At 36.9% G+C, this 17,922-nt stretch overlaps 1 protein-coding gene across 1 annotated transcript in view; it reads right to left on the bottom strand.

Moving 5' to 3' along the window:
• The window catches only part of LOC131201321 (vomeronasal type-2 receptor 1-like), a 31,820-nt gene extending 27,473 nt beyond the window's left edge, over positions 1-4,347 (bottom strand). Inside the window, 1 exon segment of the mRNA XM_058189141.1 lies at positions 4,157-4,347. Coding sequence (XP_058045124.1) covers positions 4,157-4,347 — 191 coding nt within the window.
• Positions 4,348-17,922: the final 13,575 nt, after the last annotated feature.

The raw sequence follows: 17,922 nt of genomic DNA, 5'->3' as shown, positions 1-17,922 counted from the left end.
TACCTTCGGGTGCTTTGGATCATTAGTATTTCCATCAGATCATGGAATCTGATCATGGAATCTGATCAACCATCAGATCATTAGTATTTCATATACAGTATTATATTCACACACTCTGATGCTAAGGAGTTAGACGTTCTACTCCCTCTCCCCAACTGAAAAGGACTCTGTCCCAACTGCCGGTTGCCTTATATTAACACGCTCTGATGCTACCCCTTTGTTAAATGCAACCCCTTCACTAAACCAGGTGTGGGCATGGCCAGCTCATGACTCATCCGGCCTGTGGGCTGGGACATTCTACTTCCCCTCCCCTTCTGTTCCAACTGCCAGTTGCTGGCCTGATACTACAGATTATACATTCTACATTAAATTTCAGGCTTTAAGTGTCAATTAATCACGCCTGTTCAAATAGTTTCGTAGCGAAGCACGGGCATCCAAGTAATATAACATAGAACAATCAAGGATGTCCCTTTTCTTCTCTATTGCTTAATTTGGTATGAGAACCCGTGGTATTGGCTATTAGACAAACATGAAATTAATTTCTTAATTGAAATTAAGAAATTTGCTCAGCTGAATTTGAATATCAGATCTTTGTTTATTTATTAAATTTATATGCTGCCCATCTCACTATCCAAAGCAACTCTTTTGGCTTATGTTGTTATATGCAGTTTATATATATTTATCAAACATCTTTTTCCTAAATTTACTGAAGTGGCAACAGTTACATGATAAATGTTTTGAATATACAAATATTATACCAAATATTATACCAAGATTCTGATGATTATAGAAACAAATTAAGTTTTGTGTGCTTTCTAAAAGCTATTAAATATTATTGAAGATTTAAATTATTAAATTATTATCCCTAGAGAAGACCCAAGATGAAATATTTCAAAGGTCCCACCCAAATGAAAGAAATTAAGGGATGGATGAAAATATCTCTAGGTTTCTGGGAAAGAATTAATACTGAAAAATGTATATAGCAAGCACCCATATATACACTTTGAAATCAATGTCTACATTGGTTTCACTTACATACTTTAAACAGGTTGATAAGTTAATGGTTAAATTTGATACTGGAAGAAGCAAATGCCCATAATCTCACTCTTAAAGATACAACTCTATTATGAAAATGTCACTTTTAATTATCTTGATAACTTTGGCCTTATTTATTCACCTCAACCATTCGCTGGAATGGAAATTAAGTTAATTAGTTACCATTGTTAGATTAATTTGAGAGTTAATATTTAATAGCAAGTTCTTGGTTCTAACCAGTGGTGGGATTCAGCCAGTTTGCACCACTTCGGGAGAATTGGTTGTTAATATTCTGAGCAGTTTGGTGAACTGGTTGTTGGAAGAAATCATTAGGGCAGAGAACCGGTTGCTAAATTATTTGAATCCCACCACTGGTTCTAACATGTGTATCAGTAGGAATTTGATTACTTTTCCAGCATCAAAGGCTGCCAGACATATCTGGATTTTACTGGACAGAAAAATTGATTCTTTATATCAAATAAATTTGATATTTATTTTCATAAACTGACATTGTTGAGCAATTCTTATTTAGAATAGAACAGAACAGAACAGAATTTTATTGGCCAAGTGTGATTGGATTAAAAATGGCTGGTATTACTCTTTGATTTGGAAAACATGGCCTCACAATGGGATCATTTTACATAACTTAAGTCTTATGTAATGATAACTGTTTGAGATTTTACAAGAGGAGTATAATTTACTTCAAAGGTTGAATGGCAATACATACAGCTGAAATACTTGCTATATACATTTTTGACTCAACATTCTCATGGGCTCTGAAATTCCAGGGCCTCTGAGTCTATTACAGAAGCATTTTACAGGGACTAGTTGTTAATTTATTACCACCAAAAATTACAAAATGATGATAAAAATAAAAATGGGACAATATATAAGAATTTTGGAACAGATGAATCATAGAATTTTACGTTGCCTATTCAGTGGTTTCGGGCTTAAAAGAATATTAGATGTCTCTTCTGTCTTCGGAACTATTAACTGAGAAAAAAAAATACCTAGGAACTACTGGGCTCCTCAGAGAATATTTTAGGAAAAGTTGGTTCTTATCCTTTCTACACTGAGATACAATAAATTTTAAAAAACTTTGGTAGATAAAATGGGGGCATGCCCAGTTACAATTCTTTATTTGTTAGCTATTACAACTATGATTAACTAGATTCTTGGAAGGCAGACAAAGTTCTAAAAAGTTTAACTTTTGCTTTTGCAATTTAGTGAATCTTTCCACATGAAAATTTTAATATGCTGGCTAATGCTGTACAGTGAATCTATGGGTATTCTGGACAGACCATGCCACTTCAAAGGAGAGTTGCCTTTCTACACACACACACACACACACACACACACACACACACACACACGGAGGAGGAGGAGGAGGAGGAGGAGGAGGAGGAGGAGGAGGAGGAGGAGGAGGAGGAGGAGGAGGGAGGACGAGAGAGAGTCAGAGAAAGACACATAGACAGAGAGATTGACTTTATATCTGATTTTTAAACAGTATCCTGAAAGTTTGACAATATTCGGTACATAGAGGTCATGTTTAATACTTTGGGAGAAACAATGATGCAAAGTGAACCAGGCTCTGTCACATATGTCTCTGTTTAGGATTTTCTATTTATTCCTTAATACGAAGAAGGTGAAGTTTCCTTTTATAAACAGCGTTTAAGCTATTTTAACCTCAAAATATGGAGAAACATGCCACTGAAATTCAGCAGGGCAGTTGAGGGATAGCCAACTGGGGCACCTGTGGGGAAGTGGGAATATTTTTTTTAAAAAAAAATCAAGGTGGCATTTAATGGCTGCAGCTTTTTGACCTCCTGATTCCTGCATTGCAAACATTCCTGGCTGGGAGCCACCAAAGTAGTTTAAGGATTCCAAGCAGACCTGGGGACTCTAATTAGCCATTCCTATCTTATAGGTAAGGGAGTCCATTTTTTTCCCATTAGCGGTTTCCATAACCACATCAGCACAAGTCATTCCAGTGATCTCAATCAAACCTGCATTCTTTTTATATGGCAAATGTTGGTCTACGGTTGTTTCTATTCTATTTGAATATTATCTAGTCTCTCATAGTCACTTATATAAATTTGGAAGTATTGGTATATTCAGGGGTATTGGTGGGCTCTGTCAGAAAAGCAAAACATCTCTTCTGACAATGTTTCTTTACCTTTTCCCCACTGTAGAGTTGAAGCATTCCTTCCCTCTTTCAGTCATCCTAAAGTTATATCAGTATGACTTTTGCTGTCCTAACTGTTGGTTCCTAACCTGTTTATAAATTAACTCTGTTTCAAGATACTAAAGTCACTGACTTCCCTCCAAAGTAATGGATGACAAAGCATAATGTTTTTACAAATCTTGAGCTTACTTTTGAACATTGTTGGTATAAAATAGAAAATCACAGCTGATGACGTTAGGCTCAGAACAACTAAATTCAAATTAAGGTTGCCTCACTCTTGCTTGGAAAATGAGATGAAGAATATCTTGGGGGCAGTCAAAGACAGTGTTTGAAGTAGGCCTTGCCAGGTGCCCCATGATACCGAGACCAAGAGTTGGGTTCAGGAGAGAACAAAGAGATTGTTCCAAATCTCTTTGAAGAGAGAGGATAAGGAAACAAGTATCTACGGTACATCTGAAAACTGCCTCTTTCTCTGTGCTAGGGTGGATGGACTCCTGGATGCAGGTCCAGTGTCTTGCATGCATGAGGCTCCCCCATTTCCTCCTTCCTTCTCCACTATCGTTCCAACCACCTTTTAATTGTTAGCAAAAAGAAAGTCAAAATATCAGTGTTCCTGCTTGGGAAATTGCAAGAAAAAAAGGGGGTATAAAGATGTATGGGATGGATTGAGAAAATAGAAGACCACCAAGAAGTCAGAACATATGACTAAGAAGCTGGTGAAGGGATGGAGCATCTAAAAATGTATGAAAAGCTACATGATGGTGCTTTGTTGCCTAAGACCTCTTCAACTTCCACAGCAGTCCTGCTTTCCTTGCTTCTCTTAAGTATTTGTCTTGTGCTGTGACAACAAACTGCTGTCATTTCTGACTGAGAACAACACTCCTTGTCTGACATAATTACTTTCCCCAAACAATAGTAAAACAAGAAGTACCTTACCCTTCACATTTTGGTGAATTTGGAGGTGTACTTGTTGGATCTTCCTCAAGGATGGTCCTGAAGTGTATTGGGAACATGCCTCCTATAACGTGCATGGCTTCCTCAGCATCTACATAGCCACGTAAATCAAATTTCCCCAGGAGTCGGCATTCTTCCTCCGGCTTCGTTGGAGGGTCTGAAGTTTCTGCCATGGACACATGCTCCAGTATGAAGAGAAATAATCCTATGCACAATAGCCACAATTTTCGGCTGGCCATTTTAACTCCGAGCTGCTGGAAGAAAATAATAGCTGTTTGGGGGAAAAAACCAGAGGCTTTTATGAGGCTCTCTCATGTTTATGACTCGCCAGCCTATAAAGGAACAGGTGAATTCTCCGGGGACAGAGAAGTTGATTCTTCTTTGCTGCACAGCTGTCAAGATGCAGACTCAGGGCTGAAGAAAGGAAGGGACAGGAAAAAGCCCATTTCTTTTCAAAAGGAAAAGAAAACATGCCTTCTTTTTTTTCCTTTTATTTTATTCAAAACTGAGTCATTCGTACTATGTCATGTGTTTTCAATATCCTGTAAATAAGAGTGTGTGTGTGTGTGTGTGTGTGGATTGTGATTTCTGTTGTTTATATTTCAATATTTTTGTTTGGATATTGATCGTTAATATTATAGACTATAATAATCATTAATGTATACCATCCTTTTGAGGTATCACGCAAAAATATTATTTGATAAGGTCAAGAATCCTTACAGGCTTTACTCCTATATTTACTTATAGGAGAATCAGGTATAGATTAACTCAGTGTCTTAGTTTCATCTGTCATGAAGACAGTTCTCTCCCCTTTATTCATAATGCTTAAGCTTCAACCAAAATTACATGCCTGGGCTTCAGCAATCCGTATAGCTGTCCTTTAGTGCTATATTTTGCTTTAAGTATGGATAAGGCCATTGCTAAGTTTGTCTACAACAATGTATTGCACTATTTATTATTAAGTTATAACTCACCTTTCATACAGGAGTTCAAAGCTGTGTACACAGTGCTTCCCTTTTTTGTTTTTCTCTCGCCTCGGGAATTAGGGGATGGACTGAAGCACAGTGCCAGGTCCAAGTAATCTGGTTAACTTCTGAAGGTTGGGGTTGGACCAAAAGCTGGGTTCTTCCTGTTTGGCCAGTCATGCCATCCTTTACAGCAGGGGTGTCCAACCTTGGCAAATTTAAGACTTGTGGACTAATTTCCAGAATTCCCCAGCCAGCATGGTTTTTAGAGGATTTCATTTTGCTTCACTTTCTGGAGTAATGTCGAACACCAAGAGAATATTCAATTCCAAGAAATTTGAATGATATTAGAGAATGACCATGGTGATGATTAGGAGACACGCAACTAAGCCTGAAGAAGGGAAATTGAAGGAACTGGGTATGTTTAGCCTTGAGAAAAGATTTCAGAGGATTCAGCAGCCTTTTCCCAAAATCTAAAAAGGTGCAGAAGATCAAGATAAGGTTCCTTCTTGTTCTAGATGCTGGACATGGAATACAGTAATAAATTTAAGTTACAGGAAGACAGATTTCATTAATACAGTGGTGGTGGTGGGGGAAAGAACAGTTCAATAGTGGAACCAATTATTTAGAGCAGGGGTCTCCAACCTTGGCAACTTTAAGACTTGTGGACTTCAACTCCCAGAGTTCCTCAGCCAGCTTTGCTGAGGAACTCTGGGAGTTGGTCCACAAGTCTTAAAGTTGCCAAGGTTGGGGACCCCTGATTTAGAGGACTGTTGGTTCAGCCTCCCCTCCACTTCACTACAGGGATGATTTATTATCCAAAAATAACAATTAAATTTTAACAAAATTGAGGCTATCTACTTATTGTCTAGGATACTATACTATGGATTCTTCCACTGAGCAAAATCTTGGACTGCTGGCCTAAATGTTCCTTCCAACTCTATGATCTTACCACAATAAATGGGACATGATTGATATTTCTAAAAGATATAATGATATGGAGAAATTACATGTAGAATTTTTTTTTTCCTTCTCATGATTGTAGAAGTGATGTTGACTGACTGGAAGAAAATGCTTCTTCCCACAAAGTGTAGTCAATATGTGAAATTTGCTGTGTGCAGGAATTTTCACATTTTTGAATCCATCCACAAACTAAAATTTGGTTTCTATGAAATTTAAGACAAAGGTTTCCCCGGTCCAGTTGTGTCTGACTCTAGGACATGGTGCTCATCTCCATTTCTTGGCCAAGAGAGCCAGCATTGTCTGAAGACATTTCCGTGGCTATATGACCAGCATGGCTATACATCAAAGGCACACAAAGCACCTTTACCTTCCCACCAAGTGGTACCTATTTATCTACTTACATTTACATGCTTTTGAACAGCTAGATTGGCAGGGGCATGTAATGGGTGCTCACCCTGTTGTGCAGCACTAAGGTCTTGAACCCTGGCTGTCAGCTCTCCAGCTGACAAGCTCAGCATTTTTAACTGCTGAGCCATCGCACACCAAATGCGACACATTTCACATGATGACTGTCCATTGTGGGAAGAAATGCAGTCAACATGTAAAATTTGCTGAGGCAAGAAATGCAGGAATTTTCACATTTTTGAATCCATCCACAAACTTAAATTTGGTTTTTATGAAATGTACAGTTTTTTAATTTTTTGCGAAGCCTTTCTCCAACTAAAAGAATCATACAAAGAAATAGCAAAGAAAAGTCGGAACAAAAGTACTGGTGAAAGCAACGTATGAAGTACCTGGGATATCTCTAAAAAAAAAAAATACTTGTGAAAAATTGTGTCCATTAAGTACATGGTATCCAAAATGCATAGGAGAAATGAGGAAAAAAGGGGATTTCAGCGCCATTTGTTTCTTCAACAAATCTCAAGAGAGAAACAAAGCACAGAAATGTAAACTAGAAAATAAAAATTGACAGATTTGTTTATTCCAACATAGCCATAGGGTTTTAAATTATTTAAGAGTATTTCATACATTAATAGGGAGTAGTCTATGTTCCTATAAATCAAAGGTCTTCAAACTTGGCAGCTTTAAGACTTGTGGACTTCAATTCCCAGAATTCTGGGAGCTGAAGTCCACAAGTCTTAAAGCTGCCAAGTTTGAAGACCTCTGCTATAAATCAAGATGACTTTATTTCAGTGATAGACCATTATTTCCAAACGTATTGTTTTGGCATTTAGGTTTGAGAAAGACACAGCAGGAAATTATTCAGCAGATGTGCTTGTTCTGGATGCTATGCATGAGGATGGCCCATAAGGATCTTATTATCCCAGGATTCTTCAGGAACTGGCATTGATGTGGCAGCCATATAACTATTGGGATATACTTTTTTCACTTGGGTTGATAAAACAAGTAGGTTCCTTAGTAGGAAATTTATTCCGTCAAGTCCATTAACATGTTAGTAGTTTACTAATAAGGGATGCGGTGGCTTTAGTGGGTAAGACACTGAGCTTGTCGATCGAAAGGTCAGCAGTTCAGCAGTTTGAATCCCTAGTGCCGTGTAATGGGGTGAGCTCCCCTTACTTGTCCCAGCTTCTGCCAACCTAGCAGTTCGAAAGCACGTAAAAAATGCAAGTAGAAAAATAGGCACCATCTTTGGTGGGAAGGTAACAGCGTTCCGTGCGCCTTTGGTGTTGAATCATGCTGGCCACATGACCACAGAGACATCTTCGGACAGCGCTGGCTCTTCGGTTTTGAAACGGAGATGAGCACCGCCCCCTAGAGTCAGGAATGACTAGCACATATGTGTGAGGGGAACCTTTACCTTTTTTAGTGTACTAATCCATTTTTCATTTTTTAAAATTTCTTGTTTCTTGTGACATTTTTATGACTTTTTAAGTTGTAAAAGCCACTCAAGAAAGCGGAATATATATCCTTAAATAAATAAATAATAAATAGCAGCAAAAAGTCACTGAAGGGGATATGAATAGAATTGGAGGGCATGACTCTGCCCTGGGGTGTCTGCTTCTTTTAATAAAACAGACAGGTTAAGCATCTGGGAAGCTTAGAGGCCTGTTTTGGACTTATTGTTACCTTTAAGTGATAAGCAAAAAATGATGCTACCAACATGTGATGATATTAATACATCCTTCCTGAAGAGATAGAAATGGTCTTCCTGCTCTATTTCTGGATTCCCAAGGGAATTTCAGTTGGCTACTTCAACTATCCACTTAGTCTTGCAGCAAAAAAAAAACCACCCACCTCTTTATTCCTCTCCCCATTTGTAAAATAAGGCCTCCTTCAAACTAATTTTGATGCCTTGTGACTTCATGTAGATTTTCGGGCAACCCCACAGAACCTGGCTAGGGAATTTTGGGAATTTAAATTCACCAACTGGTACCTTAAAGATGCTACAGTTGTGGAATACTATTGTAGATTTCTCTTTTAACTTTGTCATCTCACTTAAATCCTGGATTTTGTATGTGGCCTTCTATCATAGCATGGATAACCACAGAGTATGGTCAAAAGAAATCAAGCTGACTTTGAAATGATAGTTTGATTAAAGCTTTACTTGGTTTTTCACAATGTATGAATTACAGAGATATGATATGATGTCACAGTTACCATCTTTATCATACATTGAAAATTATAATAATTAACTAGCTCTGGCCCAGCCTTATTTCCCATTCCCACAACAGGAAGATGTAGCCACTTGTATTTCATTTGGCTACTGCAGAAGAAACTGGATCCATATGTTAGTGAACATTCTTATAGCCTTAATTGTGACAATACATAAAAAGGCAACATTTTTCACCCACATCCAGGTGATTTTATGGACCACAAGCATATTGTTGGCCTGGCAATGTTAGAGGAATAAATGGCTGTATCTTCTGTTTAATTTTCAGTTTGACCATTGTAGGGCCATTTGGTCATTGCTTCTACCAGATTCACAACTGATGGCAGCTTATTTATCAGCTGTCTGGTCAACTAGGTGAAGCTTTTTCCTCTATATTCCAGTGGTTAGTTGTATATTTTAATAATAACAGCCTTTATTTTCATTGTACATCATGTATACAGCGATATTGGTTTAGCCTTTACTGGTGCAATCCATAACAGAAAATACAAGACAACATGAATAGTACTATTAATCAATGGTTATGTGTTTGTGTGAGAGAGAAAAACCTTAGGTTAACCTACCTGGCTGGGTTGTTGTGAGATAATGGGATTGCACTTCTGTGATACTCGAGCATCCTTCGGGTAAATGTTTGCTTAAAAAATGATGCAAACATCGTATGACTTGCCACTACTTGTCTTTACCTTTTAGCAACATGAAACACCTGAACCCAGAGAGCTACAAAAGCCAGAGCGAAGCATCAGGGGATTCAGCTGGCAAAGACAGAAACCTGGGCTTATTTTTTAGCGTAGTTTTGATTCTATCTGAAAGGAATGTTCTTTAGAATTACTATCTGCTTTACCTGTTTTAAAACAATGTTTTTCAACCTTGGCAACTTTTAAGATGTGTAGACTTCAACTCCCAGAATTCCCAAACCAACACGCCATCTGGACAATTCTGGAATTTGAAGTCCACACATCTTAAAAGTTGGCAAGGTTGAAAAACACTACTTCAAAGGAATGGGATAAGAGGATACAACCCTTTCCCCCAGATAGGTACCTTTCAGATTTGCTTAAAATTGCAGCTTCTAGAATTCCCAGTTACATGCTATGAATTCTGGAAACTATAGTGCTTGCACATCTGGAGGACATGAGAGAGAGGAAGCAGCAGAAATCCAGCTCATGTGGATGCTATGGACTTGTAGGCACCCTGAACCAATTCACCAAGAAACCAGTATAAACAACAGATTGCTTCATAATTTAATATGAAGGAGGCTCCAACTGGTCCAGAATGCGGCTGCGCGGGTAATAGAAGGGGCACCGCGATGCTCCCATATAACACCTCTCCTGCGCAGCCTGCACTGGTTGCCGGTGGTCTTCCGGGTGCAATTCAAGGTGTTGGTTATCACTTTTAAAGCGCTCCATGGCACAGGACCGGGTTACTTACGGGACCACCTACTGCCACCCATAGCCTCCCATCGGCCTGTGCGCTCCCATAGGGAGGGCCTCCTCAGGGTGCCGTCAGTCAAACAATGTCGACTGGTGGCCCCCAGGGGGAGGGCCTTCTCTGTGGGGGCTCCAGCCCTATGGAATGAGTTGCCTCCGGGGTTGCGGCAACTCCCCGACCTCCAGTCTTTTAAACGCGAGCTCAAGACCTTTTTATTCCACTGTGCGGGGCTAGCTTGATGAAATTTTTAGTAGGGTTTTAGGATGGTTTTACCTTATTTTTAAATTTATTTGGCCATTTTATAATCAATTTTTAATACGTTTTTAATTGTTGTCTATGTCTATGTTGTTTTATTTGGCTGTAAACCACCCTGAGTCCTTCGGGAGAAGGCGGGAATAAAAATCAAATAAATAAATAAATAAATAAATAAATAAATAAATAAATAAATAAATAAATAAATAAATAAATAAATAAATAAATAAATAAATATTGCATTCTGTCAGAATTCTCTCAGAACCCCAAAGCAGAGTAGCTAAATAAGATTGGTGGAACTAAGATAATGATTGCTTCTGAAACAAGATTTGCTCACATTGTGTTCAGCCTTCTGACCATTACACCAGGGCTGGGTTCTACTTTACTACTGGTTCGCATTGTGCCCGTGCATGCGCAGAAGAGTTTTGATGACGTTTGGGTCAGTGGGCCCACCGGTTTTACTATCGGTTCTATAGAACCAGTCCGAAGCGGGGGCAACCCACCACTGCACTACATCCTCTCTAGTCACTAAGTTGAATTACTAAATGGCATTGCATTGTGCAACATTTGAAGAGTTTCATGATTTTGGACTATGCTGTTTTATTGAATTCAGTGGCACCTGCTGCAAGATAATTATGAACCTTCATTTTTGAAAATCCTTTTAGGATGGCAGAAAAAAGCTAGGTATATGCATAGACTAGGTATATGCATTGTGCTAGGTCCTGATCTTGGTTATTTTTTAGGTTATTGTATAAACAATCGGCTGGGTCACCCAATCTGATTTTTCTGGAATACATAATATTTAATTTAACATTGATTGATTAAGAATCGAGGGCTGGAATTGATGGCTCTTCTGCCATCAGCTTTACTAATGTGATCTCATTTTTCAATCTGAATATGTGCAATGAAAAATTAAATTTTCAGGTTTAAAAAAAATCATAAAGATAAGGATGGGAATAGGAGCAGGAAGCTGCTAATGTGGGGGGGGGGATACCCATGAAATACTTCACTAACATCCCCAAATAAAGCAAAAAATGGAGAGCAAACATTTTCTGTCCTTTATTTCCCCTTAAGACTTTTGGTGCCATTCTTGCATGTCAGTAAGCTGAGTCCAGCCAATTAAATTTGCCCAAACCACTGCTAAGCCAAAATCATGGTTTATAAACCACAAGCCACTTTATAAGAAGTGAACTCAGTGTTTAAGGTCCTTTGAGACTTAATGAAGCTATAGGCTTGATAACAGTACACCATCAGAGCTTCAGATTGCTTTGGTGCCTGCTTACTGGCAAAGCCTAAACTTAAATCTCAATACTTTTTAAAGCCCTTAGACCTTTTTACATGCAGGTGGAGAGGAGGCAGCTGCAGATTCCAGTTAATCTGGAAACCTGGCTTTTGTTTACTGCCATTTAATTTGATTTTCATGGGGTTTTAAAAGTCAAATAGACACTTTTTAAATTACCATCTTACCTGAGATTTCAGTGTATGACTATTGTAATATTTGGACATATCTATCATACACATATCATTCCTTTTAATGCAGATCTCTTGTGAAGAATGCCAGAAAGGCTTGCAGCTAAAATATAGTAGCTAAAATGAAATTATCAGTAGTGATGTATTTATATAAACCCCCACTTTTATAAAAGAGCAAGTGTGTTTATAAAGATCTAAGAAAGCAAGAAAGATAATTGAAGATATTTAGTTAGTACAGAATGCCCAACTTCAGGACAAAATGAAAAATGGGATGGGGGAGAGATGGAATTAAGGATAAACTATACTACTTTCAAAATTGTCAGATTTTCTGGGGTGTTATTTCTTCCGAAGCAGTGAAGGTCTACTGCAGAGTTTGTTGAAACTCTTCCTTGAACATTTATTATTTACCTGGTTCACAAAATTATATTTATACATATTGTGGCTTACTGGTTTTAATGTATTTTACTTCCATAACTATAAAACACAAGCTTTGTGTTTTCTATGATACCAATTGTAATTTACTCAATAACCTATGGCTAAAACAAACCATAATTTAGTATGGTTTGCAAAACAGATCATTGATTTGGTGTTCCTACTGTACGGTAGTGGCCAAAATTGTGGAAACCTTTTGGCAAAAGTGTATTTTTGAGCTTTAATGGCTAATAACACCACTTTTTTTTTTTGAGTTTTAAGATAATCATATTCCACTACTGGAATGACCTGGGAATAGCCCAGATCTTAACCCAATTGAAAATCTATTGGAGCCAACTAAAGAAACTTGTTAGTCAGAAGCGACCCAGCAATAAAACCCAGTTAATAGAAGCAATCATTCAATCATGGTTTCAAACATTATAACAGCTGCAGAACTAAAAGACTTGGTTCACTCCATGGGAAGACATTGTAAGGCCGTAATTCATGTTAAAGGTTACCCAAATAAGTATTAACAGACATGATAATTTTTGTATATCTCATTTTTCCTATGGTGATAATTTTTGTATATCTCGTTTTTTTCTACGTGTTTCACTTTTCTTCTTTATGCTATAACTGCTATTTTAATAGCAAATCCTTCATAAAAGTTATTGCATTACATTCTTGATTAAATTATCTTTCCATTGATATATAATTTTATGGTACTACTCCAAAAAAATGGTGTTTTTAGCTAGTTTTTGAAAATACACTTTTTCCAAAAGGTTTCCACAATTTTGGCCACTACTGTATATGTGTGCTATAGAACCAGTTGCACAAAATGGGGTTATCAGTACAGATTTCTCTTTGCATTTATTATTCTGATAGCTGTGATAGCTGCAAACAAGCACAAAACATCTAATAAGATGAATATTATTATTTTTATATTATTATTTTTTATTCTACATTTGGAACACTGGGGGGCAGTAAGGCATGGTGGTAAGGCATAAATGTATTGTTCATAATTCATATCACAATTATGTGCAGCAATCGGTGTTACATAGCCACAGTCAAAGTGGCTTAAAACAATGCAGTACTTCAGGTCTTTGAAAAGCTCACCAGAGAAAATAAAACCAATATGGATATTTTTGTTCTTCCCCAATCATGTTTGAATAGAGCAATTTAGAATGATATTATGTCTGGCAGTTCAATCTATATCTGCATTCCTGTTTTGAATAAATGTTATTACATTCTTTAGTAAATAAAACAGAGATAAAATAATCTAAGCAAACATTTTTTTACATTTTACAATGTTCATATTCTGAATATTTTAATGTATGTAAAATATAGACAGGAACTGATCTTATTTTCATTTTTTTCAAAAATACAGTGACATACTTTTATACAAAGTGATGAAAAAAAAATCTAGGGATGAATATTTCGAAATGACTTAATCAGTGCCCATATTTCAAAAGGCTTGGTTTTTACCTATTCTCACCCATCCCTGGAGCATGCTAAATTTTATGAATCATGTAGGAATTTCTTTATAGCAAGTTATAGTCAAAGAACAAGCCATTCCTTGCCTCTCATGACTTATGTTGGAAGAACTGTATCATATATTTTTTTCTTTCCACATTATAATTGACATCTACTATATGATAAAATGTCTTTCCACCTGCAGATATAATTCTTTGTCTATAGAGTTGAGTGAATAGATCCTCTTGTGAATTCATAAGAGATTGCAAATTAGCAAAGGAATGAAGAATGAATTTTCATAGTGGCAGAATGTCAAAAGAACAAAGATTTACCCTCAAGAATAATTTACTCAGAAGTGTTTTAAAAATGAGATGAATAATGAAGTGATATCTAATATACCAACTACTTAGCCATTGCCAAAGAGGAAAGAGATATCTATACCATTTGCGGTTGCTATTTTCACTATATTTGTGGACAGTAACAAAGTCTCTGTAAATTTATTCTGTCCACTATCAAAATTGTAACTGTCATAAACTGCTTTAAAATCATTAATTATCTCTTTTTAATCTCTTACTTTAAAACCTTGATTGGCCAACTCTTCAAATAGAAGTCAGTAAGGCCGAGGCATTTAATGGGCACAATCATGGATAACATTAGATTATTCTGATTGGTGCGAAGCTAAGAGGTTTAAAGTCTGCAGAGATTCTCAGTCATCCAGGTCATGGTTGTCCCAAAGGTGTTTTTTTCAGGGGGCGATTGGACTTTCTTGTTTTTTCTTTGAAGATGTTTGGCTTCTCATCCAAGAAGCTTCTTCCGCTCTGACAGGATCTTTTCATTCCCCACTATCCTGTCAGAGCTGAAGAAGCTTCTTGGATGAGAAGCAAAATGTCTTCAAGGAAAAAACAAGAAAGTCCAATCGCCCCCTGAAAAAAACACCTTTGGGAGAGGAGGCTTATAGATACTAATTGTTGGGTAATCGGGAAAACAATATCAATATAAATAAAATACAAAGGGTCAAAACATCATAAAACACATCAGGATGACAACTAGAACAAAACGCAGAAGAGCGAAGACTGCCCTCATGTTCATTTTAAATAAGATTTTCATGAGTTGGCCATTTATTTATTTATGAAAATTTATATGGCCACCCAATTCACTTTCAGTGACTCTGGGTTGCATACAAAGATATTGTTTTATTTTTATATTGTATTTTAATGAGTCCTGTTTTCTTCCCCCTGCCAAAGAATGGATAAAGCTAGGTTTTGTGATTTGTCTGAGTCCTTAAAACTGAAGATAAGTAATATTTGTCTGCTATAGTCTCTGGTCAAAATCTGATCAAAATGAACTCCATTTTCATCTCATTAAGGACCTGAAATAATACAAAATACATTGTACAGTCAAGAAGAGATAAGTTTAATATTTCAACCTTTCTGTAAAAACCTTGACTGGAACTCATGGACATCCAGGTGATGGCTTAGTCTTCTCTAAGTCCACTGAATTTAGTTTGCATTTGAAAATGAGCATTCGCAATTATAACTTAGAGATATTACGTAGCATTTTATGACATGTTTCCTGTCACCAGGAGATTATTCAATAAGGACTTATTAAAGACTACAACATGCTTTAGTTTCATTAGAAATCTTCATCACTGAACAATTTTAATCTGCCAGTAACGTAATTCTTGATTTCAACAAAGGGGGATAATAGATTAAGCTTTACTAAAGCATCTGAAGCTGCAAGAAAGACAAATTGCTCAGGGGAGCCCTACATATCTTTAAAGAATCAACACCAGACTTTTACAGATTATGAAACTATACCTTACTCCCTTGCTTCTCATTTTTTTAAATCTGAGCTTTGATTGAGTAATCCTGCACACAACCCCTAAATAATACCAGTTAGTAAGATTTGTTTCATTAAGGATTCAGAATTATGGCTTGGGGTCAGTATGATTGATCATCTGCCCAGTTGATTTGCTTTAATTTTTCAAAGCTTCAATCCATTGTGTTAAAAAATAATGTGGCTGTATTTGCCTTAGCATAATGCGTGAATTCAGCTAATCCTGACCTGTTTAATAAATGTTTATTTAATCTAAGTAAGAACGCTCATAGAATAGAATTTTATTGGCCAAGTGTGATTGGACACACAAGGAATTTGTCTTGGTGCATATGCTCTCAGTGTACATAAAAGAAAAGATACATTCATCAAGGTACAACATTTACAACACAACTCATGTTATGTAACTCCCCCCAGGACTTCGTCAACTTCCGGACCTCCGAACCTTCCGCCGCGAGCTTAAAACACATCTATTCATCTGCGCAGGACTGGATTAGATTTTAAATTTATATTGGTTTTAATGGGTTTTATTATTTATATTGTTCTTTTAAAAATTTGGCTATGTAGAATAAGTTTTTTAATTGTTATTTTATTTTGTATTTATATGTACTTTTTTTATTTGCCTGTGAACCGCCCTGAGTCCCTAGGGAGATAGGGCGGTATACAAATGTGATAAATAAATAAATAAAATGTGATTCTAGTTTGAGAACATGGTGACCCAAAATACTGTCATAATATGGTTGATTTTTAACTTAGCACAATGCATTTATCCAATTAGACGTGATTAAACAACCCATGGCTTTATAAGATGTGAATCAGATTTAGTGTCTCTCAGAGTTAGCTATAATCCTATCTTTAGTTCTTTTGACAATATATAAAGTCTAGGGGTGGGTTTCAAAACCCGCCGCTACCGGTTTGCTTGAGGGCATGTGTGTGCTTGTGTGCGAACACGCTTCTGCACATGTGCAGAAGCGGCTGGGCAGGTGAGTGGAGCCTTCCACCACCGCCACTATCGGTTTGCCTGATCCGGTGCGAACCGGTAGCAACCCACCACTGATAAGCTCTACATGTGAGGAGAAACAGATGAGTTTATTATAGCTGAGTAATTTAGCCCTCTCTCTATCTGTTGGACTACTTTAACCAGTCATCTCAACTTATCTCTAACTGGAAGCAAGGACTAAGTAGAAGTTAGCTGTCTTGTGGCTTTGTAAGACTGAGGTTACTCAATAACTAATCCAGTGTACTTTGGTAATTCTCTCCAACATCTGAACAATTGTAGTTTCTTCACCCTTGTTTTTAAAGATTGTAATCTGTTGGGGAAGAACCTGATGAGCAGTTCTTTATTCAACATGACAATAATGGTTTGTGGAAAAGAACCAGGCACGCTAGTTAGCTTTAATTCTGAAAAATGCCGTTATTAATTTTATTTGTCCCATTTCTACAAAAGAGGATGTTGCTGATTTGGAGTTATTATAAAGCATTAACAGAAGTAGAATTAGGGTCTTAAGACTTTAAATTCAGCCACATAGTTGCTTCCTCCAGTAGCTGGTCCCAAATAGAAGACTGGAGTTACACAGAAAAACAAACAAAAAGAAACAGTATAGCTGAATAAACTTTTATTTCCTACGTTGGCTTTAGGCAGAGATAATAGCATGAAAAAAGAGGCACAAAAATGCAGCCTTTTATTTGCATTAGCCTAAGGAAGACTTGGGAGTCTTCACCACACTGTGGACTGACAGAATGAAACCCATCTATAAAATGGTATATAGAATAAATTTGGAAGTGATTTAAGATTTACGAGAGTGACTGTTTCAAAGATGAGATTCATTAATCAAACCAAAAACCAAAACAACTTATGTGAAATTCAGAATGACTTTAAAAACTACTTTAAGATATTTAATGTTCCAGATCAGCAATTCAGTTCTAACACATAACATCTCTGTTCCAACGTCCTGGTTTATTTTTTGAAATAATAGACCAGAAGAAAGGCTAACCCTGTTTCTTCATGGCATATATTTAATTAAAGTATTATGCAATTTACATCAGGCTTCCCCCCATGACAACAGAACTATCTTGCCAGACATTATCCTCAGTGACTTTATGCTCATGTTTTTAATAATATTTTTCAGTTGAGGATCAAATACAATATATCATCCAGAACTGATGTGGTGGTCACTGAACTCTTTGGCATTATTGGATAATACATGTGACATACTGAAGCAATTTATTTATCTCGCCTTAATCTTATAAATAACGCAAGGCGATGAACTAACCTAATGCTCTTTTCTTCTTCCACTTCCCTCACAACAACCCTCTGAGGTGCTTGGCCT

The sequence above is a fragment of the Ahaetulla prasina genome, chromosome 6 (genome assembly GCF_028640845.1).
Source record: "Ahaetulla prasina isolate Xishuangbanna chromosome 6, ASM2864084v1, whole genome shotgun sequence".
In the NCBI taxonomy this organism is placed as follows: domain Eukaryota; kingdom Metazoa; phylum Chordata; class Lepidosauria; order Squamata; family Colubridae; genus Ahaetulla; species Ahaetulla prasina.
This window is presented reverse-complemented; position numbering and strand designations above follow the sequence as displayed.